The 27,472-nt window shown below is 40.8% G+C and overlaps 1 protein-coding gene across 1 annotated transcript in view; it reads right to left on the bottom strand.

Moving 5' to 3' along the window:
• Window positions 1–323: 323 nt before the first annotated feature.
• Window positions 324–27,472, bottom strand: part of ntrk2a (neurotrophic tyrosine kinase, receptor, type 2a) — an 87,849-nt gene continuing 60,700 nt past the window's right edge. Inside the window, exons 14-20 of the mRNA XM_073466036.1 lie at window positions 26,914–27,102; window positions 19,603–19,733; window positions 14,847–15,019; window positions 14,452–14,607; window positions 14,048–14,132; window positions 3,737–3,895; window positions 324–509 (exon numbers count right to left, since the gene is read on the bottom strand). Of these exons, the coding sequence (XP_073322137.1) occupies window positions 324–509; window positions 3,737–3,895; window positions 14,048–14,132; window positions 14,452–14,607; window positions 14,847–15,019; window positions 19,603–19,733; window positions 26,914–27,102 (1,079 nt within the window). The remainder of the gene's footprint in view (window positions 510–3,736; window positions 3,896–14,047; window positions 14,133–14,451; window positions 14,608–14,846; window positions 15,020–19,602; window positions 19,734–26,913; window positions 27,103–27,472) is intronic.

Below are 27,472 nucleotides of genomic sequence, written 5' to 3'. Positions count from 1 at the left end.
ATGTCTCTTCGGGAAGGAGGAAGGAGGGAAGGAGTAGAGATGCACAAAGGAGAGGAAATTGGCAGGAAGGAAGGAACGAGGTGATTGGGGATGGGTCGAGGAATTTTTTGATTGCCTTTAAGAGTTTGATAATAGCTTCACATCCTGTACAGCGGCACCTTGCACGCACGCACTTGCACGAGCATTGCACACGTCATTTGCAGGTGTCGCCGTGTCCACCCTAACACACATACACACACACACACACACATGCAAGCAACCTCAGACATACTTGGATACAGTAACACACACATCCAAAACTCTCCTCCGTCCTCCTCCTGCTTTCAGCCCAGTATATCCAGGTATACAGGCGAGGCCTTGGCCAGGTTGAGGAGCAGGCCGTGGATTTCTTTGATGTTGAGTCTCATGTGCGGCTCTCTCTGCCAGCAGCCCAGCATCAGATCGTATACTTCTTTAGGGCAGGTCCTCGGGCGCTGCAGCACCCTGCCCTGGGTTATACACTCTATCACCTGCAGAGGAAGAAAGATAGACATCAGGTTTGATATCAGCGGTTAGTCTTGGACCCCTGTTACACAACAAAGAAAAAACAGCAGGGATTCAAGCTGAAATGTTCAAAACTCGAGTGAAGATGACAGAGCTCCTGTGTGATGAAGTTTTCAAACTCGTTCTCACTCCAAACTCGTCAAATTCAGCAGCTTGGTCAGCTTCAAACTATGATGCTCTTCCTACTCCTCTAGCTAACCCTTCATGTGAAAGGAAATAATACAGTTAGACTTTCAAAATAAAGCGTGCTGCCACAATGTTTGCATTGTATGACATATATCATGACTTTTGGATGGTTATAACGTCACAGTTTGGTTAGGTTCAGGTAAAAAAACAACATTTTTATGGTTTGTCGAAAAAACATCTACTTGGTTAGGGTCTTGCAAAAAACAAGCTTGGTTTGGGTTAGGCATAAAATAGCGTAGGGCTACCGACCAGGCTGCTGTATTTGAAGCCCTGATAGTGAGAATGGGCTGAGTTTTCTCACCTCACTGCAGAGGCATACAGTGACAATGTCATGGTAAATAAATGATTAATTGAAGTGGTGACAGTGGAGTAGACAAATCCAAATTTTTCAGTGGCAGCGTCAGAGGAAGTGTACTGTTTTGGCACACTCCGAGATTGGGATATTTTGTGGACAAATGGGAGGAGAAAGATACACTGATACAGAAAAGAGCTGTCTTCAGTTTTTAGTATGAGTAATATATTATTCTCTGGCAGCAGTTTGGGAAACATCTACATCCTTAATAGCTTGTGATATAATTAAGCATTTTATAATTTCTTCAACCATTAAATTCACCCTGTTGTGTGTGTGTGGAATGAATACCAGTTAATGGCTTCTGTTAAACTCCAAAACGCTGTTGTGTGTTTTCAGAAAACTGCCACGAATCCAATTCAAAAGATTAACTGAAGATTATCGCTCAGTATCTCTAAATGATTCCAGTTTGTAAGAGTGTCAACATCCTGCTAATAAAGCGGCTACCTGTTTACTGTTATCAGTGTGTCAGAGCAGATAAATAATGGATATCTCAAGACTCCATATCCTGTGTAAAAGATATGTGGGCTTCAGATTTGGGTCAGAAGGTGAGCGAACTGTGAACCAGCAGAGATTTTAAAAGATGTAAACGGGAAGAGAAGACCGTGGAGGAGGGCTAAAGGTTAATTTTGGATGTAACCAGAGTGAGTCAGGAGAACAGTGGGCTGCTGCCACGGTCAGAAAGCTGTAACCAGAGTTGAGTTCATCGTGAGGTTGTTGAGGGTGAAGGTGAAGGTGAAGGGTTGAAGGGCTGCGAGATGGGTTTTCTGTTCCGGAAACTGGGTCAAGACCCAGAGAGAGGAGTAAAGGGAAGGTTTGTAAGATTTATGAATTATTAATAAATTTACTCAGTTGTTATTTTTTTGTTTGTTTCTGGCTGATACAGAACAGCTCCTCTTTATCTACACTGAAACGCTCTGAAGACGAAGAATGTTTGACTGGCTGTGTATCATTATGAGGGATTTGGTATCCTGTTATTTCAGTAAGTGTATGTAATAATAAGTCAAATATTTAGACATAACCCCTTAATATTTTGTGCTTTTTGTTGCTTTGAATAGTAAAAATCATCTCGTTAAATATTCTCTCCCTGCTTGCTCCAGCTTTAATTTGCAGCTTTATGATTTGTGTTTAAAAACCAAGAACCCATGTGACCCTATGACCCGCTCAATAAAAAATATTCTGAGTACACTGTGCATCATTTTGACAGATTTCCTCCAGGGTTCAGCCTGATATGTATGGAAACTTTTAGATCTCCACTAAAATTAGAAATTTAACTCTTAACTGTGAGTTTAAAAACATGTTTGGCTAATGCACAGGCGTGCTACTGCATGTGAACAGTTTGAATGACAACTATTATTACCTTATAACTCTGTGATAATTGTTTAAGCTAAATATAAGCTAAATATAATATAATAAAATATTATAATATTTTCTGCTTCTATTTGCTTCCTTTCCATCTTGATTGAATATCTTTCATTTTCATCGCCGTTTGTTGGGGAAATAAGCAATATGGAGACGTCACCTTGGGCTTTTAGAGAATGCTATTTCTAATTATGTTACAAAACAAACAAACAAAAGAACCTTAAGAGTATTTCCTAATAAACTGAGTGTTTATTGTTAAAAATAAAATAGAACTTCATTCCAAGAGAAACTGTTGTGCAGCTGTGGCAGTATGATGAGTGCAAATATAAAAATCTCAGAAAAACTACTACACAATAGGGTTTAAATCCAGACCTCAAAAAACCCTACAAAACTCTTTGAGACCCAGGACAAAGAACGTGGAACATTTTTGAGCCATTCTATAAAAAATAAATCAAAACTAGAACGGCACTCAGTAGAGCGCATACCTCCAACAATGCCCAACAGTCCTCTTTTGTACCAAAGATGAATTTCATAAAGATTCATTATTTATTGAATTTACAAAAATGTTGAAAAATGCCGCGTCTCACAACGTTAAAGACAGTGAATAAAAAAAAAAATTCCTGGATCCGCAAAAAGTTAACGGGGTCTATTCTGAGCCGAGGCTCACACTCCATTTACGTTTCGTGGAAATCAGTTCAGTAGTTTACAAGTGTACAAACCAACAAACCAACATATGGAAACATAACGACCTTAAAGGGAGTAAAAAAAAACAAACTAAAACACAAAAATATGAGTCATTTTTCAGCCCGTTTGAAAAAAGAAAAGTGAAAAACACACCCCTGCTCCGTTTCGTACCTCAGGATTAATCCGAGATACAATGAAATGATAAACAAGTTACTGAGTTTCTAAATGATTTGCCTTGACTTCATATGATGAGATAACTCAGGCCAAAGCATTCACACGATGTTTACTGTACCTATGAGAAACGTGCACGCCAAACGGATCAAATATTTAGTTTTATTTCTCACTGAGGGGCTGTTCGCTCATATCTCGGGGCTGCAACATCTTGTTTGCCATCACTTATTAAGCTGACAGTGCTTCAGTGGTACCATTTACATAATCAAGTTGTGTTGTTTTATACTTTTGACTTCGATTCTTTTTGTGAAGATTTTACATTGTGTTGAATCAATTACCTCCGCTAGTTGGATGCCTGTTCAAAGCATCTTTGATTTTGTGTCTGCCGGCGCGTTCAGAATAAAAACAGTGACATTTTAGAATAAGTGATTTATTCTGTACCTCGTTGTTGGAGAGCTGGTACCAAGGCTGCTTTCCATAGGTGAAGATCTCCCAGAGAACGACCCCTAGACTCCACACATCGCTCTCTGTGGTGAACTTTCTGTACATGATGCTTTCAGGGGGCATCCAACGGATTGGCAGCATGGTGTGACCTCCGACCTGTGAGCACAGCAGACACAGTGAGAGAGTAAAAAGTCAGTGGAGTGCACAGCAAACAGAAGAAATAAAGTTGCAGGGAGTTGTTAAGTATCTTCAGTTGCATCAAATCTCCTGACGGACATCTTTTTGCTCTCCAGTCAGTTCTGTTCTTTTCTCTTCTCTTAAATTTCTATTCTGCGACATCATGCATTTAAAATGCACGGTCACGCAGCTTCTTAAACTCCTCACAAGGCTTCACTCACTCAATTTCAATACATTCTAAAGTAGCGCTGCAAATATTTCACTCCTCAAAACTGCTGCCTGAGGCGTTTAAGTGACTGAGATTTGGCACAGTAGATTGCAACATCTGTAGCGCACCTCACTCCCGATCGTTGTATAATTTGATTTAACTTAAGGGTATGAATTGCTAGAAAGAGGGTTTATTCATATATGCCATTGAGCTCACACGGAAACTGATAATTAATAGTTTGCTGATCACAATTACAGTATAAATGTGATGACACAACTGATCCCAAAGCAAAATAAAAGTTGCAGGATCAGGTAAACAGTCAAACGTTTGCTTTAAAAAAGTATGAGCCAGTTTGTGTGCGTCAGCAAAAAGTTAGCAGTCGTGAATTATACATAAATATCTGATAGAGTGTAAACTATTGCAGTATGGAGTATGCGTAATGCTCCTGTCCCACGTGACTGAAATTCAATTAATTAAAATACAATTTAATTAAACTTAAATCGCAGTAAGCAGAAATCAGACAGCTAACCTCACAGCTACTCTGAGAGACATTTGGTCATTTCATTAGCTCTAATCTGAACCGAGCCTTCAGGGCCCGTTTGATTGTTGCATTCATTTGCTTGTTTCTGCCGTTCACAAACACTGATGATTCATGTCTCTCCCACTGCGAAAAATCTTTCATCAAAGTGACAAAAGGTGAGTGAGCCCCTGAGTCATCAAGCACACACCTGGGTCAAACCTGGGTCCTATATTTACATGTTTTGTTGTGTAAATGATTTATACCCGCCTGAAGTTTTGGTATCGGTCCAGTAGATCGAATCAGCTGGCAGCCACTGTTTCAACGACTGCAATGTGACTGCGACAGTCAAAGTTACGTCCGTTAAAAGTGCTTGTTTTTGCCACTGGAAGGCCGAGGTTGTTATTCTAAGTGTCTGACAAAGACAGAGACCTTTTTGTTAAATGATAAGATCCTTTTTGTAACCAGAGTTTAGAGTTTACTTAGAGGAACTGCCGGGAAGAATTTATTTCCAAAGTCGTGGCTGAATATTTAGCTGATTTTGAGAATCTAGATGTGGCAACAACTGTGTCAACTCACCTTGCGAGATTTCAGAACAAGGCTTGTCCTTGAACAACACTTGTGTTTTCATCATTGCTTAACAAAAAGGTCTCTGAGGAGTCGTTTCCATAATTTTGTCAGACTCTCGGAACAACAACTTCACTTTTAACACTTTAGCACTTCTAACGGACGTAACTTTGTGGACGGTCGTAGTTGATCAAAAGATTACGTTGCAGCCGTGTCATGGCTGCCAGCTGAGGTGATCTACTGGACTAAAATACTGAAATTCCCCTTGAAGCTAAACATATTACAGCAGATATGCCGGTGCTTGACTTTTTAACCTGCTCAAAGTGAAAGTGAATGAAGCCTAACACTGTGTACTGACGTTGCCTCCCCTCTCCCCCTCCCCTCCTCCTCCGAGCATGAATCTAGCGACCGATCTGCGCTCCATTGCTCCACACAGATAGCACAATCCATTTTCTGAGGTTTATGCCTGTTATTAATGGCTTGGTACCCACACTTGGTCTGTTTCTTTGTTAGTCAGTGGGTTATTTAATGGAGTAATAAAATGTACACGGCCACATAGATAGCCATCAGGTTCACTGGTACGCCTGGGGAAACATATCCGCCTCCATCTCTGCAGCTCTAAGTCTTCATAACCAGGCGCTCGCTTTTCTCCCTGTGGTACTTTGTCTCGCTGCTGCTTTGTCTGTTTGTTATTTGCATTTCTCTCTCTGTCAAATTCAAATATGCTCTCCTGGCAGGACCATAATGGAGTGCAGTATTACCATAACAGTGTGGCACACAGGTTACAATGTAAGAGTGGAAAAAAGACAACAAATGGTTTGTACGCATTACATTATACACACTATACAACACTATTTATACTGCAGCATGCACCTTTTCTTTATGTTGACATCAGAATTATGACGCTTTGTTAAAATTGCAATTATAGTAACAGTTAGTGTCAGTCAAAACACATTTTCTGTGTCTGAGATCCCAGATTCTCGACTCCCTGTTCACTCCATAGTTTGCTCCATTGTGTTGAGGAGTCGCTATGTTTCACTTCACGTAGCTGGAGAGTTAAGTGGTGAACGAGTTGCACCACATATTTCCCGTTACAATACTGAAAAGCTGTCACTAAATTAACTGACAAAGCTAACGTCGGCTAAGCTCGCTTATGGTATTTAGACGAAGAGTGAAAAAAGGTATGGACACACAAATGCAGCAAAGCAAAGCGTACCACGAATTAGCTAAGATTGTTATTCCAACAACATTACACAAAATGAAGCAATCACATCAGTAAAGTTTGCTCTATCAGGTGTCCACCTACTGCTAACTCTGAAACGCATGTATCTCCAGTTACAGAAACAAACAATAGCTACATTATCAAAGGATTAACTTAATTTAATCTAATATATATTTATTGCTGTGGAAGTTATGTTACAGCTTATGTTGCTACAACAACTTCCTGTTTATTTCAGTTAAATGTGAGTTTTCAACAAGCTTTGTTTCGCTACAGTTTTGGTCGTTATTGCATTTGCACAATTTATAACTCCTCTTCATTTGTCCTGTGCCCAGAGCTCCCCAGTTTTTTTGCCAGCTAAAGCCTGAAACATGTCATCTGGCAGCTGTAGGATCATATAACATAATATAAACCGCGATCCTGTTCATTGTCTGGTATATTTTAGTGTAATATGATATTGTTACGGTTATTGATATGGTGTAAAGCGCTTTGAGCAGTCAGTAGACTGGAAAAGCACTATAGCAAGTCCATTTGACATCCATTTACCATTCATCACCAGTCGCCTTACTGTTTCCTGTCTCAAAACGGACTCCTAGCCAAAACCAAGCAATGCCCAACTGTGTTTATCGGCCCAGTGCGGCGCAGTGCATTCTGGCTGTTGTAGGTTTTCCATCGTTTGAGCAAAAGGGAATACCACATCTCCTTTCCCCTGTTTTCTTTGGTTATGTAGCACCAGTTTAAAAAAACATGTGTGTGTAGCAGAGACAGCCCCATTTTATGCAAGGGCCATCCTTCCAGTGGTGAAATACTTCTTTAAATGGTTTTAGCTGGACGGTACAACAAATATGTCCAAGCGACAGAGTTACACTTCACTTAAGTCTTTACCAGCTTGGACATATCTTATAGTAATCAATAATAGGTAAATAATTGTGAAAGTAATTTCGGACACAGTCATTATTTATTCTAATCTATATTGATGGTTTACTGACTGTATTTGTGCACTGATGTGTCTGACCCTGCTCATTACATTAGTCTTTTTGTTTTATTCATCATGGCTGATCATTTCCCCTGATGGTCTAAAATATTAATATCGGGCCCTTCAACTGCTGGGAGACATTTTTTTCAATGTTTGTTAACTGCCTGTGTGAGTGCTGTGCCTTCAGAGAGAGAAGAGGAGGGCAGTCTTTTCAAAAAGACTCTAACAAGCCTGAATTGAAAAAGAAAACAAATGAAGAAGCAGGAAGGGAAAATCTCAGATTAAATCGTCTTGTCGTCAGGCAGGAGTATCAAATATAAAGAAAGTCACGTTTACAGTAGAAGACCAAACATTTTCAGAGATTCTCAGTGAAGTGGAGACGACGCATCTCTCTCTGTCATCGGCTCTTTCTCTGTTTTCTCTTTGCTGTCAGCGGCTTTGTCGTCGGTCTTTGTCTCCTTTGCTGTTCCCTTCTCTCTCTCTCGCTCTCTCTGCTCAGTCTGTCTCACTCGTTCTCACCTTCCCTCACCGCCTGTCTGTCTCCCTCCCTCCCTCCCTGTCTTATAAATATGCATCATTTCAACTCGACCACTGCCTGAGTGTTCCAGGAAAGCCTTAAAAAAAAAAGAGGCAAAATAAAGCAGAAGAGGGCTGTGGGATCTCTGTAGTGACCTCCTGGAGGCTGCGGTCTCCATGGCAGCTGCACCGGTTGAAAAAGAAAGCATTATGGGAGTGTGGGAGGGACTTATGTGACTAACTCCGCCCACTCTTTGTTACACAGGAACCCTACCTTAATTGCCCTCGGTGTTGCTATGGAAACAGAAACTCTTTCCAAGAATGCCAGTGTCTATCTGTGTGTCTATCGTGTGTGTGTGTGTGTGTGTGTGTGTGTGTGTGTGTGTGTGTGTGTGTGTGTGTGTGTGTGTGTGTTGGTTTAATTTTTTTTCCCTGGAGCTCGTTCTCCTGATGGGCTCAGACAGAGTAAAATGGTTGACATATTGGTTTTTTAACACAACATGCTGTTGTTTATTTTAGCGACGCTGCCACGAGTGTCACATTAAAGTCCCAGTTTTAGGACACACATTTTGGGTTGTATGTTTCCTGCCTTGGAAGTTGAACGGCTGCCTCCATCTTGTTGTGAAGAGGATGGACTGATGGAAGTAAGTCCTGGACTCTGTCATTGTGTCCCTGACAATGCCTTGTAGTTTATATTTTTACACTAATGTTAAATAAAAATAAACTCCTCGATCCCAATATGCTCAGGGAGGAAGCCATAGAGGCCGTGGACCATTTCCCCTTTTAAGAGGGAAACATAAGCAGGTATGGAGGAGCAATGGTTGCACCACACCAAGCTACATATTTCAAATACCAATGTAAAGACTGCCCTATTATGTATCTGAAGGCCAAAGCACTCAGAAGGAGTCTACTATTGTCAATGAATGCCTACAGTACAACCTACAGTACATTGGGCAATCAAAATCAGAGCTGAATAGGAATACCATCCAGAAGGACAGAGCTACCACAGTCAAAAGAGGAAAATAGGGATGAAAAGTGGGATGTCATACCTTTCTCATGCCGAGAAAAACATGGAGAGAGAGCGATAATGAACTCTGGTGGATGCATTTTCTTTAACACTGGAGGGTTGTGATGTACCTGAGCCGATTGATGATGAATTAGTTTTTGTACCATTTATAAATCAGTTCATTTAAAAAGCAGAACTGAGAATGGTGAAGCTCGAAGTATGATGGCAAGTGGCATGAATGGGACAAGGGTGAAGAAGTCGCAGTCTCAGGAGTATTTAGCACCGATGAGGGAACCTCATACAGCTACACAACTCCTTCGACCTTGCTGCTGTTTAAAAGTATTGTGCACAACCATTTGTGAATACTGTGCTGACTAATCGTGTGCCAAACTGCTGACCTTAACCTGCAACCAGCGGTGGAAATTAAGGTCAGTAGGTGGCATTAGAGGAAACACAGTTCTGAAAGCAGGACAACATAATTTGATTGGGGGAACAGACAGTGGCACAACAACGGCATGTATCTTATGATGGGAGCAGAGTTGTGATTAAAAGTCTGGGCGGGCGCCAGAAGATTTTCTGATTTCAAATCAGGCCGCTGCATTTTTTAAGTTTGGGAATGACTGCGCTGATATGGATCCCACCACTTTTCTTGCTAAGACCTGTTTCTCCTCTGCCCCTGTTGGTTGCCTTTGTTGGATCAGTTAGGTTTAGGCATGAGGTAGTTGGCTGGTTAGGGTTAGGGTAAGAATATTAGAGTTAGTAAATCCAGTAAATCCTTCAAAGACGATCTATATGCATAAGAGGGCAGAAGAATGAGGATGTGTCTTCTGACAGCCATATTTCACATGTGAATCTAACAAAATAAGGATGAATTTTTGTGCTTTTATGTGGTTTGTTTGCTTGTTTTCTGTCTACTTTAATATAGTTTTATATGTATGGTATGGGTTTATGTGTGTTTTCATGTAATTTAGTATGTGGTTTTGGTTTGGCAGTGATATAACACAATGAATAATAATAACACTAGAAACGATAAAATAAGATTATACAGAAGGTGATAAAATGTTTATGGAAATCACTTAAATTTTGTTTTGACGATTTCTGTTTCACTTTTTTTTGCACAGAGAAATGATTCTCCACATTTGAATATGTGTTGTCAGTATTTGTCTTTCAGTCTCTGTGTTGATGTGTGTCTTGTCACACAGACAGCAGTGTTTTGTCCGTCCACATGCACACACACTCTCCCCTTCACAGATAATCGCTCCATTCTGGCCTCTCCAGGTGCTCCATTAAGATGCTGTTTGTCTGTGTTGGCCAGGAACCTAGAGATGGGTTGTAAAAAAAAAAACACCAGCCAAATTACTCTGCAGCGATTGTTTAGCTGTGCTTTGCTGCCGGTGTTTTTCTTCGGTCTGTGTGTCAGCAGCGCAGAACAGTCGACCTCAAAACCCGAGCAGACATTTAATTCTTCCTCATCCCACACATTTGGGCATGAAATCAGTTTAGGGAGAAAACGTGCCTTGTGTGTGTGCGTATTCACTCTCCTCAGCTGCAGGTGAAGTCCAGCCACACACACACACACACACACACACACACACACACACAAACACACAGCATGTAAAAGGCTCAAGGTTTGAATTGAGGCATCCTGTCAGCTTCATTGTGTAACAGTGGATCCAATGACGTCACCACAGCCTCTTCAGTCCTACGCCTCTGCTTCCACACACACACACACACACACACACACACACACACACACACACACAGAGCACACACACACACAAGCAGTGGGGGAGCTCTGATTCCTCTATGACTCATCTTTGCTCCTGTCTGACGCAAGAGCATGACTGGGTCCCTACACCAACCACCCCCCCCCCCCCCCACACACACACACACACACACCTCTCAGGCTCTCCTGGATGCTAAAACATTGCTGGATCACTGTGTTTTACCTCCCACCATACTGTATCTTCTCTGTCCTTTTCTGTCATTCATTGCTGTGTCTCTGTCTCCGTCCCTGATATCCTCATCGTGGTTGTCTAAAGCTGCAGTTTGTGTTTGTTATTGTCTTTCCTGTACACTGTACAGCCTCGTCTGCAGACCTCTCCTCGCCTACCTCAGCATGTGTATATCCCTTTATCGCTCCATTACTGCTTTTTCTCCTTTTTGTATATTTATTTGTGTCTTGTTTTTCACCCTCCCTTGGCCTCCCACCCTTTTCTCCCTCCATCTCTCTATTTACCAGCTCTTTCTCTCCTTTCATCTCCCTGCCTCCGTCTCCCACACTTCCATCTCCTCTCCTCCCCCCCCCCCCCCCTCTCTTCCTCTCGCACCGCCTCAGCATACTAAACACAAGTTCTCTGATTACTTTTCTTCCTGAGAAACGTTGGATACAACTCCGAGGCTCGTCGCCGCTGCTGCCTTCGCCCGTTGCCATGACTACAGCCTCGGCGCTTAGCTTTATTGAGGAGGGGTGAAAGGAAGGAGGTGGAGGAGGAGGAGGGTGGGGGAGAGGTTGCTGTGTGTCGTCACCCAGATAGTACAAAAGAGAGCCACAGAGGAGAGACCTTAATCTTTTCAACATCTTTAATTTGATGCCATACCAAACTAGTTATTCCAAATTTAATCTCTACGGTGTTCAGAGAAAGACCGATGAAAAGTCAATTTTCCGTGCGCTTGGAATACAGATTGATTGTGGCATTGTGGATCTTGTTTTACCTTTTTAACATTGTGGCTGAGCTCTGGGGTCATGAAAGGTTTTCTACGTGCGGGGAGACTGAGACTAATCGTTAAAAACTGAACAAATATACCTGGAATTTTCTTAAAGTGGCACACCAAGTCTATTAAACTACTGAATATTTTCAAAATATACCTGTAATTGCACTTTTTTTTTTTGTTTTTCATCAACAACAGCTGCGTTTACATGGACCCTATCACTAATTATCATAATAAACGCCCAATCAGAATGAAAATGCCTCACGTAAACACCTCAGTCGGACGAGACTGATCCGATCTGGCCTGATCTGAATGAATTTTCAATCAGATCAAGAGGAGTGGTGTAAATCTTTGATTATCCGATCAATAGGAAAATATCAACCATGTAAACGCATAGGTGACGTTGATTCCTGGAGGCGCAAAAACATGGTGGGAGCAAAACAAAACTGGTCTGTGGCTGATGCAACTTATTCGTTGGAGGTCTTAAAGGAGTTAAAGGTGGTTGAACGCCTCAGTGGTTGAAAGGCTCATAACAACAAGTTGTTTAAAGAACTGTTTGAAAAGATGAATGAAGCAGGAATCCATCAAACCATTGACCAAATCAAGAACTGCTGGAGAAGTTAAGCTAACCTACTAACGTTTCAGGGCTCAAAATGGCAAAAATGGTTCTGGCCCAGACAGACTTATGGATGATCCAATGGGAGAGCGACGACTGGCGTATATGACTTGCTACGGTCTGGATGTGGGGTTTGAGGATTACTCGTCTGAGGCTCCTGTTCTTACTCAAGAAGACAGCAGCATAACTGGTAAGTTCAATCTTGACAGCTAACGCTAACGTCGCAACATTGGCAAAGTAAAAAAATGATCTTTGATGACTTTACATAAAAAATAAAAGCATCAGTCAATGCTATTACTGAGGTTTACATCAATCCAACGGCTTATAGATCATTGATATCTCTCTGGATGTTATTGCTAAGATTTTGTCCAAAAAGTCTGCTACTCCTTCCTTCTTTACCTCTTCCTCCCTCCTCTGAGTTCTCTGTCACTGTCACTCTCGTCAGTTTGTCACAGCGGACGTGAGAGAGGGCAGGAAAACACGGACAGTCACTATCAATCAATCAGCGTGATTTATTAGATTTTGGCCTTTTGGAAAGGTGACAGATTGTTGTATGGAGTGAATAAAACCACACAGTCTCTGCTGCCTCTTGTACCCCTGAGTTGTCTCGACAATCATAGCAGAGCTGCTAAATGTCCCTGCAAAACACAACGTACACAATGCGAACCCACATCTTTCTTTCATTAATTCATCTCCCTTTGCTTTTTCCAGAGTACCTGTACTTTCTGCAGTCTCGATAAATCTGTGGTGCTCACTTTCTACTTCCTTCTCACCTGTTCTGTTTCCCTCCTGTGTTCCTGTGCTCCTCACCTTTCTCACATCAGCCTCGTTAGCACTGACCTGTTCCCAGTGTCTCTCCACCTGCACCTCATCACCTCGTTAGTTTAGTTTGTATTTAAGCCTATTTTAAGCCGTCTATTTTCGTCTTTGCGTCAGTCCTGTGTCTCCTGTGCCTGTTCCCCAGTCCTCGTGTGTTCCCTGTGTTCCTGATTTGTTCCCCGTGGTTTTCTGGTTTGCCATCAGTTTTTGTGTTACTTTTGTATTTTCCTTTACCTGCTTTTTGTTGCCAGTTTTTTTTTGCTTGCCATTTTATTCTTCACGCTTTTGGATTTTTGGACTTCAGCTCATTAAAGTCTATCTTTTGTTTTCAGCCTCTGTGTGTCTTGTATTTGGCTCGTTTTGTGTAAATTGTGACACAATCTGATTAAAGCTAGTCTTAAAATGTATATAGTACATTATGTTTGAAAACCTTAAATGCCAAAACCCTGTCTTCCAAAGATCTTTATAAATTATCAATATGACTTCTTCTGGTAATTTTCTGATATGATTCTTTCAATTTTAATAAGTCGTTTTTCGGAGGTTGTCGTGCAGCTACATGGTTATCTCTGGTTTACAGCTGAATCCTACATTTTAAAATGAACTCCTGCTGAAGAAAGGAAGAGTGAGCAAATTACAAAGTCTTAACAACAGCTGGTGTGTATTGGACCTCAGTGGCTGAAAATACTGCTGTTATTATCCTAACGAACAGCCCTTATTTTACACACAGTATATGACCCGACCAGGCATGCTACTTATCATCCCTCCCCTTCAGTCCATGTAATTATATACGTAACACACTACACTTTTATTTCCCTACACTCAGTTTAGTTGACCTACCACAGCAAGCGTCTGACTGTAACTCTGCTGGAGTCCGTCAGTCATGCCCATGCAGGGGAACAGCAGAGAGGGACCCATGCAGCAGGGAGGAGGGAGGCTAAAAGAAGGGCCAGAAAAGATATCGACACATACACCTACCCTGTAGTAGTCAGTGCTGTAGACGTCTCTGGACATGCCAAAGTCTCCGATCTTTACCAGCAGGTTCTCACCCACCAGGCAGTTCCTGTTGGACAAAACACACTAAGTTAACCTCTACCATATACAGTATGTTATTAATACCTGACGAGCTGGCCATTATGATGGGACCGTATATGTTTGTGCATTTGAAATGATTACATTTGTCAAGTGTGGTATAACCTCATTCTGAAATCTCAAGGACGACAAAGTGTTTCTATTTTATTACATTCAAAAGCTTTTCAGACAAGTGTCTTTTCACTTCTATATTCCAGGAAATGTACAAGGGTTTGAATAAATGTCCCCGTACATGACGAGCTCATCAAGGCCATACAAATAAACACAGAGTGTAGTATTAAGGGACAAACCTGGTGGCCAGGTCGCGGTGCACGAAGTGCTGTGATGCCAGGTAGACCATGCCAGATGCTATCTGCTGGGCGATGTGCAGCATCTGAGACTGGGTCAGCTCCACAGGTCTGGTGGTCTGGCCCTCTGCCATCAGAACTGCATCTGGACCGTGAGCCCTGTGAGGGAACAGGTGTGCCTGGTTATTGTTTGTTGGAGTCGTGTGTTATTTCTTGAGCAGTGTTGCCTTGTATCAAGTCCTTTAAGAGGGAGCATTTAGAAGATTTAGCCTGATTCTTTTTCTAAACAGCCGAGGAAACTCCGACTGTACAATCTGATTTGTCAATTGATTCCAACTTCTTCAACAACAAGCTGCCATTTTGATGAGATTTTGATGCAACAAATAATATATCCATGCCTGAGGAACTTGTTGAGGTCTCCGTGTTTCATGTACTCAAACACCATGATGAGAGGGTCGCTCTCCACGCAGACTCCGTAGAAAGTCACTATGTGTTCATGTTGAAGGTTGGTCAGCAGCTCGGCCTCGCGGTGGAAATCCTTCCTGGCATTTTCACTGGCCTCTTTCAGTGTCTGCACACACACACACACACACACACACACACACAGAAGTGACATTTTAATAAACTGACAAATGAAAAACTCACACATTATGCCACGTACACTATTGCCAATTAGTCATTTTCACAGTGTACCCAGTCTGCTCCAATTCATTTGGCTGATGTCCACTGGAAAAAAAGAATTTGCAAGTGTCTTGCCTTGTAAAAGTGAGTTACAGCGACTCGACACACACACAGTGTGAAATTACTGGCATCGAGCAGTGACTGATACAATGGCAGTGGAGGAAAAAAATGGAGACATTTTATATTAATGTAAACCATTACACTGTTTACATTCATTATGTTCCCCCTGATTCCTTTTGAAACTAATCTTTGTCTCCTTTCCATAAATCAGGATATGTGTCATAGAGGTTGTGTAACACAAGCATCTGTGACAGCGATGGACAAGAGTGTGTGTGTGTGAGTGTGTGTGAGTGAAAGAGAGAGAGAGAGAGAGAGAGAGAGTTGCAGGAAATGAAAGTGATACAGGGTTTCTATTCATTGCACATCAAACGAAGAAAAATATAGAAAATTCCTCTTGTCCTCCATGAATAATTGATCGTCTTCCTACAGTATATGACATAGATATACATTCGCTTTCCTTCGTGTGTGTGTGTGTGTGTGTGTTTTTGTCTGTCTGTCTGTGTACTAACAGATAGAAGCTCTGATTACAAATATAGGTTTAAAAGACAAGGAGAAGTCACAAAGAAAGCTCAGGAAGAAGGAAACGACCTGCGACCTTTCAGCGAGAACGCCGAGATACCAGAAAATGAGACAAACTGTAACTCCACCCATCTACATTCAACCAATCATTCATCATAAAACAAAGGCTCGGTTCATGAACATTACAGGCTGTAACGTGATACTACATGATGATTATATGGTGGATTATTACAGTATGGATACTGTATGTTGTATGTTTGAAATGTGATATCAGAAATGTGCGGGAAATCTGGGTTGACTTTCCTCTGATGGGTTCTCACATGCTGAGCTTCATGTCTTTGTGAGACATTTTCAGTATCCATTAGTGTGGCGACATTAGTTGTTTGGGTTAGTAAGAGAAGCCCCCTGCTCCAGAGGATGTGCGTCATAATGATGATAAAAACATAAAGGGTTAAGAAATGAATGGATTTGTTAATGGTCAATCAGCTTACCAACCTGCGCAATTCATCAAACGACCACTGTAACAAATCCTCATCACAGTGCTGAGAAAACCATAATAATGTTGAATTCAGGGAAGTTAAGAGAGCAGAGACTTCCCTGTGAGCCAGAAACATCAATGTATGACGCTCTGAGTCTCAATGCTGCATTAAATCCCAGGCTGAAAGCCATAATATTGCTCTGTTAGTCATCTCGTCTGCGCACACATTCAGGTCCCAGGACAAATAACAAGCAATCAACAACCTCCAGCTCGGAAATGTAGTGACTCACGTTTTCACGTGTGAAATAAATGTTATGGAAAGAGCTATGTGTTCGTGATTGATGGCATGCAGAAGTGTATTGTAAGTGTGTGTGTATAGGCCCATGTTTATTTCTCTGTGTGTCTGCGAGTGTTAAAGTGAGCCTGTGATTGATGGCACCGCAGTGGATATAGTTATATACAGTAACAGTGTACAAAACCTGTATTAGTATAATGGCTGACTGGATGATTGATAGTCAACTCTAACACCGAGACCATTAAGCTCTATTAGTGAGCGTAGGTTGTGCTGTACATGTTTCTATAATGTAGGACGCATGACAGAGTGCAACATAATTACATATGAGGAACAATGATGGGAAGGGTGTGGTGTTAGAAAAATACACCTTACAATACTATTGTACGTACTTCATGTAGTATATTAATGATGGAAGAGAAGCAGAATGATGAATGAAGAAAATGAAAGTCAAACATGTCCCTCTATGTTTTTTCTTTCATTGCTTTCTTTCTGCGTTGTTGTGTGGCTGTCTTGTGTGTTGCAATAAAGCCAATAAATATATGCTTAAAAAAGAGAAGAAGATGCAAATCAGTGTGCAAAAAGATTCCATATTTAAAATGTCAGTATCAGAAATAATATATCAGAATAAAACTGGTAATATACCATGGCATTTCAGTTTCCCGTCTACAATAATATGGCATTTATATTACTTTGATTCATTAATTTGTGTCCTAAGTTTACCCAAGTCTGTCAGAATGTAAAGGGTTAACACAACCAAATCACAGTTTTTGATTTTAGACAACACTGTAAACCTCGTACCCACGTATAGGTCGTCGTATCGTATCGTATTGATCGTATTGATCGTATTGTATCGTATCATATCATGTCGTATTGTATCGTATTGTATCGTGTCGTATTGTATCGTATTGTGTCGTATCGTATCGTATAGTAATCTGCAACCACAGCACTACTACCTGGAGGTGATGTCATGATGCTGACAGACATTTTGTTTGTGGTGCTCCCAGCATTTTAAGAGAATGTGATTAAAAACTAGAATGGCTCTCAGTAGAGTGCACAACTCCGCCAAGGCCCAACAGTCCAACTTTAATTAAATAATGTCAATCTAATAGCAAATAAAACATTTAAATCTGCTAGATCCAGATTTTACTTTTATTTTTTTTTCTTGGATCAACATCAAATTGTTCTCACTGATTGTTGCACCTGATTGTTTTCATCAAGATCCACGGATCATTCTCTGTGAAACGAATGAAAATGTCGAAATTGAGAAAAAGTTCCTGGATCTGTTCCTTTACCCGGATCAGCACTGAAAATTAATGGGGTATATTCTGTGCCAAGATCCATCCTCCATCCAAGTTTCGTGGAAATCCGCTGTGAAGTTTTTTTTTGTAATTCCGCTGACAATCCAACAAACCAACCAACCAACAAATGGACATGGGCGAAAACATAACCTCCTTGGCAGAGGTGAAAAAAAATCAACTGCATCATTTCCTTCCAGAAACTGTTATTTTGGATCATCCTCATTGTGAAGTGAAATTTCCAAAAAAGAAGACAATGTCATCATTTCTTTGAAAAACCTGTTTACCACCAGCATTTCACTTTGTTGATGGAGCAACAAGGCGGAGAAAAAGACAACCGGAGAGAAACAGTGAGTCACGCCGGTTGACGAAAATACAAGAAGAGCAGGAAGAGCGCACTATAAGCAGGTGGTGCATTAGCTAATTGAAGAAAAAATCTGATGAATAGAGAGCGTGAAATCAATGAACTGACTCCAATGATTAAATGATTCATCAAGTGTACATTAAGTCTATGTGCAACCACACCTGTGACAGTTCGAGAAGTACATTTCATTCAAAGTGTAAGTTGAGCGCAGATTATATAATGTTTTACTAGATTTGACATGCATTCGGCAACGCGCAGCATCTTGTTCTACAACCAACACCTCAGCTTCCTGGGATTTTCAGGTGCATATTTCTTCAAAGTGCTAAGACTGAGCTGAAGCTAAGCTGGCAGGGAACATCAGCGGCCAAGCAAGCGGTTTACAGCTAAGCTCGAAAGGAAACAGGCGGTGGAGGAAGAGAAACGACGGCAGAGGAAAGATGATGGCTGCAGAGGAGAGAGAAAAAGTACTGCAGGTGAAAGTTAGAGGTGAGGCGTGGAAGAGAGAGGAAATGAAGCAGGATGGGAGGAGAGGGGGGTCTCTCACAGGTCATGTATTGTTAATGAGAATCTCTTCACCAATCAGATCCTGTTTCACCGCAGACCAGGAGGGAAGGCATCCTTGATGGAGAGATGGATGGACGGATAGATGTGATGGGAGGAAACCGTTCAATCTGACCCCGGAAGTCGGCGGTTTGAGTGTAATTACACCTTCAAGAGAAACTCTTGAAAGCAGCGACTTTCTAACAATAGCAGAGGAAATGGAGGCGAGGAGATGTCTAAATACAGACGCCATGTGAAGGATTTCATTTCAAAATGCCACGTATCCATTTCTGCAACATAGGATTATTGGCTGTCAACTGTTTAATGTTTCACATGTAGCTCATGTATCAGCTCTCATTGCAAAGTTTAGTAGAGAAAGCAATAACTTCTCCTTCAGTAATGACATTAGGGCTTTATTTTGATGCCATCAATCAATCTGTAGGAGGAGGGATTCTTAAAATAGCTCATTTTGAAACCAGGTTCCTCATAAATTGAAATGGTTTCTTTGTGATGCAGCTAGATGGTATTTTTTACTGTCTGTCTGTTTTTCTAAATCTGGTCTTTGATATATGAGAACTAGGAAAAATAAAGTTTCTGTTTTGTTGAAATAAGGAATTGGCACAGAAAGCAGTTTTTTCTTAGATAACCACAGTCTGTAATCTTTTATTTTAAGGGCAATAGAACTAATAAAACAAAACAGGAAGTCTGGAACAGTTTTTCTTTTTATACTGTAGGAAAAAAGTATGAGAGATTGAGAAAACTTCTTAAGAAGTCTTTTTAAATAACTTTCCAATAATGTCCCATGAAATATGCACGATAACAAAATCCTTTCTCTGCTTTTCAAATGTATTTCTCGGGATGTTTCAGTAAAATAGGCAAAAAAAAAAAAGTAAAATATAAGACCATTCAGCCCTCCCATTACCTTGACAGCCACCAGTATCTTCTCCTGGTCAGGGGAGAGGTTGTAACACTCGGCAAGGAAGACTTTTCCGAAGGCTCCCTCTCCCAGCTCTCTCTTCAGCACAATGTTGTGTCTCTTAATGTGCTGGACGACTGGTGAATAGAAGAAAAACAGAGAAGAGGAGGAGAAATCCACTTTAATCATGTTCATTTAGGTTAAAAAACACTACAGTATGAATGTATGTTGGTTCACATGAAGTGACATAAACAAGATGCCTGATGTTGTGACATTATGTCAAATAAACTAAATTAATCAGCAGTCAGTTACTTGCCGTTCTCCTGTCTGTGTGATTTAACCAAAATGAAATAGTTATTTTGGAGATCGATCTTCTTTTTGAATATAAAAACATAGCTGCAGGGTGTGCGAACTCTATCGAGGAATTATGCTTTCTGAAGTGTGAACGATTAGATTTTGTAATTTCCGTACTGTTTTGTTAAAGTGCAGTTCTTTTCTTGGGTGCATATTTTCTCCTCTTTATCGCCGAAGTAAATTGGCAGAGGATGAATCATTACAGGAATCAATAGCGTGTGTTTGAGTACATTCTGTTGCATAAATATGTTATGTTATCATTCTTATGAATGCTACAGTAAATAGTCAAATGCTCTGTTTTGTCATACTAATTTGATTCAGTTTTTACTGTCGTGTAAATCTCTCCCTGCCTTCTGCTCAGCCACAGTTAGATCAGAGTCGGCAAACCTGCTTCCTGTTGCTAAGTAACTTGTGACTCCATGCCAGCTGATTTTGAGAAAAATTTGGCATCTCACCATGGCGATGAGACAAGGTTTTATTCTACAGTGATTAACAGCATGGTGCCCTTACTATAACCTAGCAAAGCTCCGTCTTTGTGACTGCAGGCCATATGTGCAACTGTCTGCATGCAAGGAAACATGAATTATCCTATAATACATGCACATGGGTACTTATTGAACACACACACACACACACACACACACACACACGAGAGAGAGAGAGGGGACACCAAGAGCTGAGATTTATCTGTGATGTGATTAAGAGGCGCATTTGAAGAAAAGCTGTCCACTCAGAATATCACATTAAAGCCCAGCAAGACTCTCAGAAGCTGCATCGATCTACAGTAAGCTGCTGAGGTCCTCCATAACCCAATACTGTACAGACTGAGAGAGAGAGAGAGAGAAAAAAAAAAAAAGCTGCTGGTCTGCATCACATATTCAAAAGCATCTAATTCTCAGTGGAAGATTGTGTTGGAGGAGAACATACCCACAATGCAATATGTGTATGTGTGTTTGTGTGAGGAGCCATCACATTTGAAGTGATATTATGGGAAAAGACCTTAAAAGTAATTTTCTATTTTATTTTTGTTATTTCAAAATGACCAGAAACAGAGGTCCCCTCTTGGTTAGTGTAGATACATAGTCCACTGTTAGCTATGTATACGTGTATGTGTGTGCAAACTGAGCAGAGGGCTTTCGCAGTGACACACGTCAGGCAAGGACGCTTGCACATGCCACCTCAGCCTCTGGGTGGGGTGGCAAGGTACCACGACACATATACTATGAGAACTGAGACACTCCCGTATGATTTGTATCACTCCATGAAACTGAGAGATTAATGGGAGAAATTACAATCAGGAGCACAGCGGGAGAAAGAGTTAAAAATAACGAGACTCCCACGAAAATCAGGAGTGTTGGCAGGTATGTGGTGATAGTTGCAGGTTTCTATTCCTATTTGTGACTGTGTAACATATGAAAAAAAAGAGTACCTTCTTCGTAAACATATTTAAATCAGCTAGATCTCCACATTGTACTCACTCACAGATACCAGCCACCCTGTTTTTATTTTATCAAGATCCATGCTAAATGTCATAAAAACACAATGTTAAACAAAAATGGACCCAACTGAAAACATAAACTGTTTGGCGGAGGTTTTAAAGTTTAAAGAAGACAGGGTTGAATATCAGTGTTGCTCAAAGTGTTTGTATGTATTGTCTGTTCCTCATGACATGATTGTCTTCAGTTCAAACACAGCAGCAGCAGGTCACAGATCTCAGTGCACCCACGACTCCCCGCAAGACAACTACCCACCGTTTCCTCCTGCGGCTGCAATAAGCATAAAAACACCTGACACAACGTCTCCTTAATTAGCACCCTTGAAAATAGCAAATAAATTGCAGACCAACCCATCTCCCTTTACTTTTATCTTAAGATGTGGTGTTTTCTCACCGCCTTTCTGCTGTTTCTTTTTAATGTGTCTTTATTGTTGGATTTATGATGTGTCACTGCAACTAATTTTGCACTCGTATACTTATTTTCTATAATTGCTGTGCATAGCAACCAAGAAACTTACGAAATTAAGTTATGTTATTTTTTATGGCCTTATACCACTCATGAATTCTGCTCTCCAGCTGTCTGCCTTTTCCAGTTTTACATCACTTCTTCCACCCTTCTTTCATTATTAAACTGTATCTGTATGTGCAGTGCTGCACATCAGCCCTTTTCTCCTCAATAAGTATCCTTAATTAAGATCTACAGAAATATTATTCCCCATTTACCAAACTTTGCGCTCATATTCTCTGATGTTTTTCTTAATTAGTACCCGTTTTCCATGCTTATCGTATTCGCTCATTTTCCCTCATTTAGCATCGCTCCATCCAGTCTCATTATCTTACTCTCACTTTCCTTATTTAGCATCTCTGTGTTCCATCATTTATTCCTCCCTGTTGCCATCCCCCTCAGCTGCTAAACCTATCACTTTTTAATCAACATCCCCTAAACATTAACATCGCGGCACATGTTCTTTCCCATTCTGCTGCTCCGTCATTCTTTCTCCATCACTTGTTTATGACAGTGCTGACAACATTTACATCAAGAGGAATAACGTGTCCCATCAACCACCTCCTCTCCCATCTTCCTCCATCTGTCCTTTCCCTCCGTCATCCAATTTCTCCACGTTCTCCCTATAGAGCCACCTCTCAAATGCACGGATCTCCTTAATCAGCATCTTATAAACAACCAAAGAAATTAATGTCTCGGGACATAATTATTCCCTGTTTGCCATCTGCCTCGTCTTCCATTCCTCCTTCTCTCATCTGCCCAGAATCTTTCCATGACCCTGGACGCTGACATAAAACAGCTTGAACATTGCTTGGAAATTGTGCGTTTGGTAGTTTGAACCACACAATGTGATAGGTCAAAGTCACACTTGTGTTTGACAGATGCTTTGCAAACATTTTCTCCTTCAAATTCCTCATTTAGTTAATGTCATGACTCTAATTTTGCCATTTCTATTCCACTACATCTCCTTCTAGTCAGCTACCGACAATATGCCTTCCTATCAGGAGGTGTAGCTAATTGTGACCTAAATTTTCATAAGCTTAGTGTGTATGGGTGTGTGTGCCTGTGTAAGTGGATGTTTTCAGATACTCTACACACGTGTTGACTTGTGAATAACATTTTCCAGAACAATGTTAATCCTCATTCCCAAGATACAATGAAATACAAACCCCAGAAGATCTGCTGGGATGGAAAAATAGAGAGACACTCTACAACGAGCCAGTAGGAAGGTGTAACATAACAAAGATGAAGGAAGAAAACTATTTCCTTCAGTTCAGGGCTGCAGCTACTACTGTGAACACTGAGGTCAGGCTCACTGGCTGTATTTTTCTCTGAGGGTTTGAACACATTTTTAAAACCAGAATGGTTTGACATTTCACAATGAAAAACTTACTTATGCTTGATATTTTATAGGCTTAAGTCCACTATTTTGAGACACGGTATGTTTAAATCTGGCTCCTGTAAGGAATAGTTTGACATTTTGGAAAATATTAGCATTCACTTCCATGCTACTTCCAGACTGATATCACTCCCATGTCTCTATGGTAAATACGTAGCTGTATATGGAACCAGCATCCAGTTAGCTTAGCTTAGCACAAAGACTGGAGACAGAGGAAGCAGCTAGCCTCCCGCTAGTTACTGTATCAGGGTTATTGCACCTGGCTAAGAAATACTCCTGTTAAACCAGAACATACAGTTTTAAATGTTGGTTGTAGTAATATGGTGTTAGTTTTAGGTTTTAGGTGCCATACCTTGCTCTACAGATTGTTTGGACAGAGTCAGGCAAGCAATTTCCTCCTGTTTCCAGACTTTATGCTAAGCCAACTGGTACGTGCATGGTCAGTACATGTGAATGGTCGATTGATAATGCCGTGTTGATGATCTCTGGTGCTAAAACGCTTGTGAAGAGGGAGATTGTTTTTGTTTTACAACAATTTTAAAATGATACATATTATCATGGACGTAGCCTAAGCTAACTGATTTCTTGTTGGAAATAAAATGTAACCTTTTACTTTATAAGTCAGAAAATATCATATTTCCTGAGAAATTTTCCAGAAAGAAGTCTGATCATAAGTGTTGGGAATCTGCCACTTCAAGGACAAATTTTGATGCCGAACTAAATGTTCTATTTGTAAGTTTGGAATAAGACTCAAAAGTTAACTTTCTTACATATAGGACCTTAAAAAAAATCCCTACAGATAGTTAATCTTGGCTAACTTCAGTTCATAAAAAGTTGATGATATTCGGATCCATTTTCCTCAAAGGAACCTTTTCATTCAAATAAAACTTGAGCACCTAATTCAATAAATAAAGCATTCATTTCCAAGTAGTATTATTGTTGGCGCCGCTGTTGCAAAGACAGCAGCATTTTCCTCAGAGTGGCAATTACCAAAAACACCAGACAAAACAAGTTAATTCATTCATTTGGTCTATAATGGATACGTGAAAGCAGACAGAAGTGGTGCCAGGCTGCCAGCCTGACTGGATCAGCAGTGATGCCATGCCCAGTAGCAGACAAAATAGCATAGTTAAAGCAAGGTTTTACAGGAACTAATCAAAATGCCAATAGTGTACTGTAGTCATTACATTGTGCCATCAACATTTACCTCATGATACATAAAAGCAAAAAGACCTTGTCTGTAGGCAGTTTAAAATATTAATTACAGACTTTTTTGGTTTCTGGATGGGTTTGTTGATGGCACCTAGATTGATGACCTCAGTATTTCTGAAATCCTCATTACAGCCCTGCTTCAGTTGCTTGACGTGCATGCTAACAGCCTGTGTCATACTGTGTCTACTAATGATTGATTAGGGAACAGTAAACACAATAATTACCAACTGAGCAGGTCCAGGGTTGGTTTACTGTAACTCTTTAATAGACCATGTGACGCACTTCCCAACAACTATAACTCCTCTGATGTTATTATTGTTAATGAGGTGTCACTTCAGAGGTACGCTGCACAACTGAAGCTTTGCAACACAGCTAACAGTTCCCGCTTTAACACACACACACAGGTCAATTATCTCTGCAGAGTAATTGCTGCCAAGAAGAGGGCTATGCCATCTTTTAGGCAGAAACGTGTGCCCGCCACTGATGTCGATATTACAGGCCACAAGCTGGTTAAGACCGCTGTTTAAAAAGAGTTCAGTTCTTGGCATGCAAACCTAGAGCCACTTTGCCAAACAGTCTCCATCAAAGGCTATTGTACGAGTCTGAAAAGGCTGTGTGCCAAATAATCGGTCAGATACTTTCAGAATTTATGCTGCCTGTCTGTGAGTCAAAGAGGCACACCGAGTAATAGCTGTAATGGCCGTAATATATTAAAAACAAACACGCAGGCATATACACATGCACAGCAGAACGTTATTGACTTTTTAATCGATCCTCAGAGCTTTCATTCTTGTCTTTAGGCTGTAAATCCCAGTCTATCTTTTTGTTATATCGCTGGACTGAAGAGGTCAAGCCCCAATCCGCCGTCATTTTACATCCTCAACCTTGCAATCGGAAAGAGCCTGATGGTGCATGCACACACACACACACACGCACACAAACACACATGCAGGTCCATAATTTATTGCGACCCAAGGCCAAAGCCTGGAGAAGCTTTTATTACTTGCCAATAATCATAATGCCATGTTGATGGACCAGGTCAATAGCCTTGCATGCTCCCTGACTGTCTATTTGACTGTTGCTCTCTCTCTCCACCTGCTCCTGTTATCCTAATGTACCGCTTCTATTTTTGTTTGTCTCTTTCTTCTCTCCACTTTCTTTGACCAGTTTGCCCTTCTGTCTTTTTGCTTTCTTGAATTTTTACTGCTTATTTTTTTTATTTTCTTTTTTTAAACTGATGCTGGTCAACCTCAGAGAAAAATACTGCTACCTGTAGTGACTCGCAGACTCTTGTGTGTGCTGCTACCTTTGACTCTGGTGATGTATATTTATGATTCACACACAAGAGACATGCAAGTCTCAGAAATTATGAATGGACTTATGCTGGAACAAACACATAATCACTCCTGATGTGTAAAGGTATCGATAATGCATTATATGCAACGTCGGGGTAGACTTTCAAAATAAAGGCTTGTGGTCAACCAGTTCACATTTTATGACATATTCTGACTTTTGGACTGTTATCAACATTGTGAAACAGTCACAGTTTGGTTAGGTTAAGGGACAAAAACTACTTGATTATGGTAAGGCTCCCAAAATACTTCGTTAGGGTTAGGCACCTACTTGGTTAGGTTTAGGCTCTGAAACAATTTGGTTAGGGTTAGACACAAAAACTACTTGGTTAGGTTGAGGCAGAAACAATACTTGGTCAGGGTTAGGCTCAAAAACTACTGGTTTACGTTTAGGTAAAGTTTTTGGGATAGTACTCAATCATACTTTGATCTAAAATAACTACATTCAGTCTCTTAACTCGTAACTTAAGTCATATGATGTACAAGACATAAGTCACATCATTTGGACATGTTAACTTACTAACAGTACATTAATTAAAAACAAATCCCCCTTGACTCTTGGTTACAAACAGGACTCTAACCCTGGCTTGCCGGGGGAATGTCCTGTGAATGATCCATCCCAACCACCTCCCTTGCTCTTCATACTACTGCACTGGAGCGGCGCTTCAAGAAGTGTTGCTGGACGGGTACCTACGGTGTCCAACTTATAAGCGTATGCCCACCGACTAGGCTGCTGTATTTGATGTGTTGGCAGTGAGATCAGTCTGGCTGGGACACTCTTACACATAGAAAATGGCCTTTCACTTCCTATTTCTCCCCTTAAGAAATGACAGCTTATTCTCAGCAGCTCCAAGGTCATTGCCATGACAGCAGGAAGGAGGCTGCTGTAGCATGTCACACAAGTACAGTTCACTCGAATACTTTAAAATGTAGCTCATAATAGATTGATCTGCATTTTAAGGAGAGAAAATTTGGGTACACATTAAAGATTTGTACTCACATGTGTCTGTTTTCAGGAGGCTGTTTGTGCTCCTGAAGTACTGAGGGTTTTCTATCACAGGGATCTTGGTCATGCCGATGATCACCGCATCAGGGCCCATTTCTGAGGAGGAAGGGGTGTTGCTACCGTTGGAGACGTGGTGGAGAGGAGAGGCCGAGTCATCATCGTTGCTGATCACCGAAGATGGTCCTGAGAGAGCAGAGAGAGAGAGGGACGGTTAGATTTATCTTATGTTTATCATGACTGTTAAGGTCTTACATGTGGGACGGAAAAACATGTCAGCACACCTGGCCATGTTAACTGTATAAGGACCCAAGAGGTTGATTAGAGTTGTTAATATGTTACAAGCAGAGATTGAGGAGAACCTTGGTTCTTTGATAACTGCCAGAGCCCTCTCATGAGTTATAAAATGAGAAATCTCAACGAAGCCAAATCTGTTGCAACATAACCATCATAAAAGCTCTCCTGCTTTCTTTGCAAGCAAATGATAAGTTTGTTTTAAGCAGCAGAGCATAATTAAGCCACCAAATGGACTTGATTTGTATTCAAGTGTTTTACA

The sequence above is a fragment of the Pagrus major genome, chromosome 5 (genome assembly GCF_040436345.1).
Source record: "Pagrus major chromosome 5, Pma_NU_1.0".
In the NCBI taxonomy this organism is placed as follows: domain Eukaryota; kingdom Metazoa; phylum Chordata; class Actinopteri; order Spariformes; family Sparidae; genus Pagrus; species Pagrus major.
The sequence above is the reverse complement of the archived record's forward strand: the minus strand, read 5'-3'. Positions and strand labels throughout refer to the sequence as shown.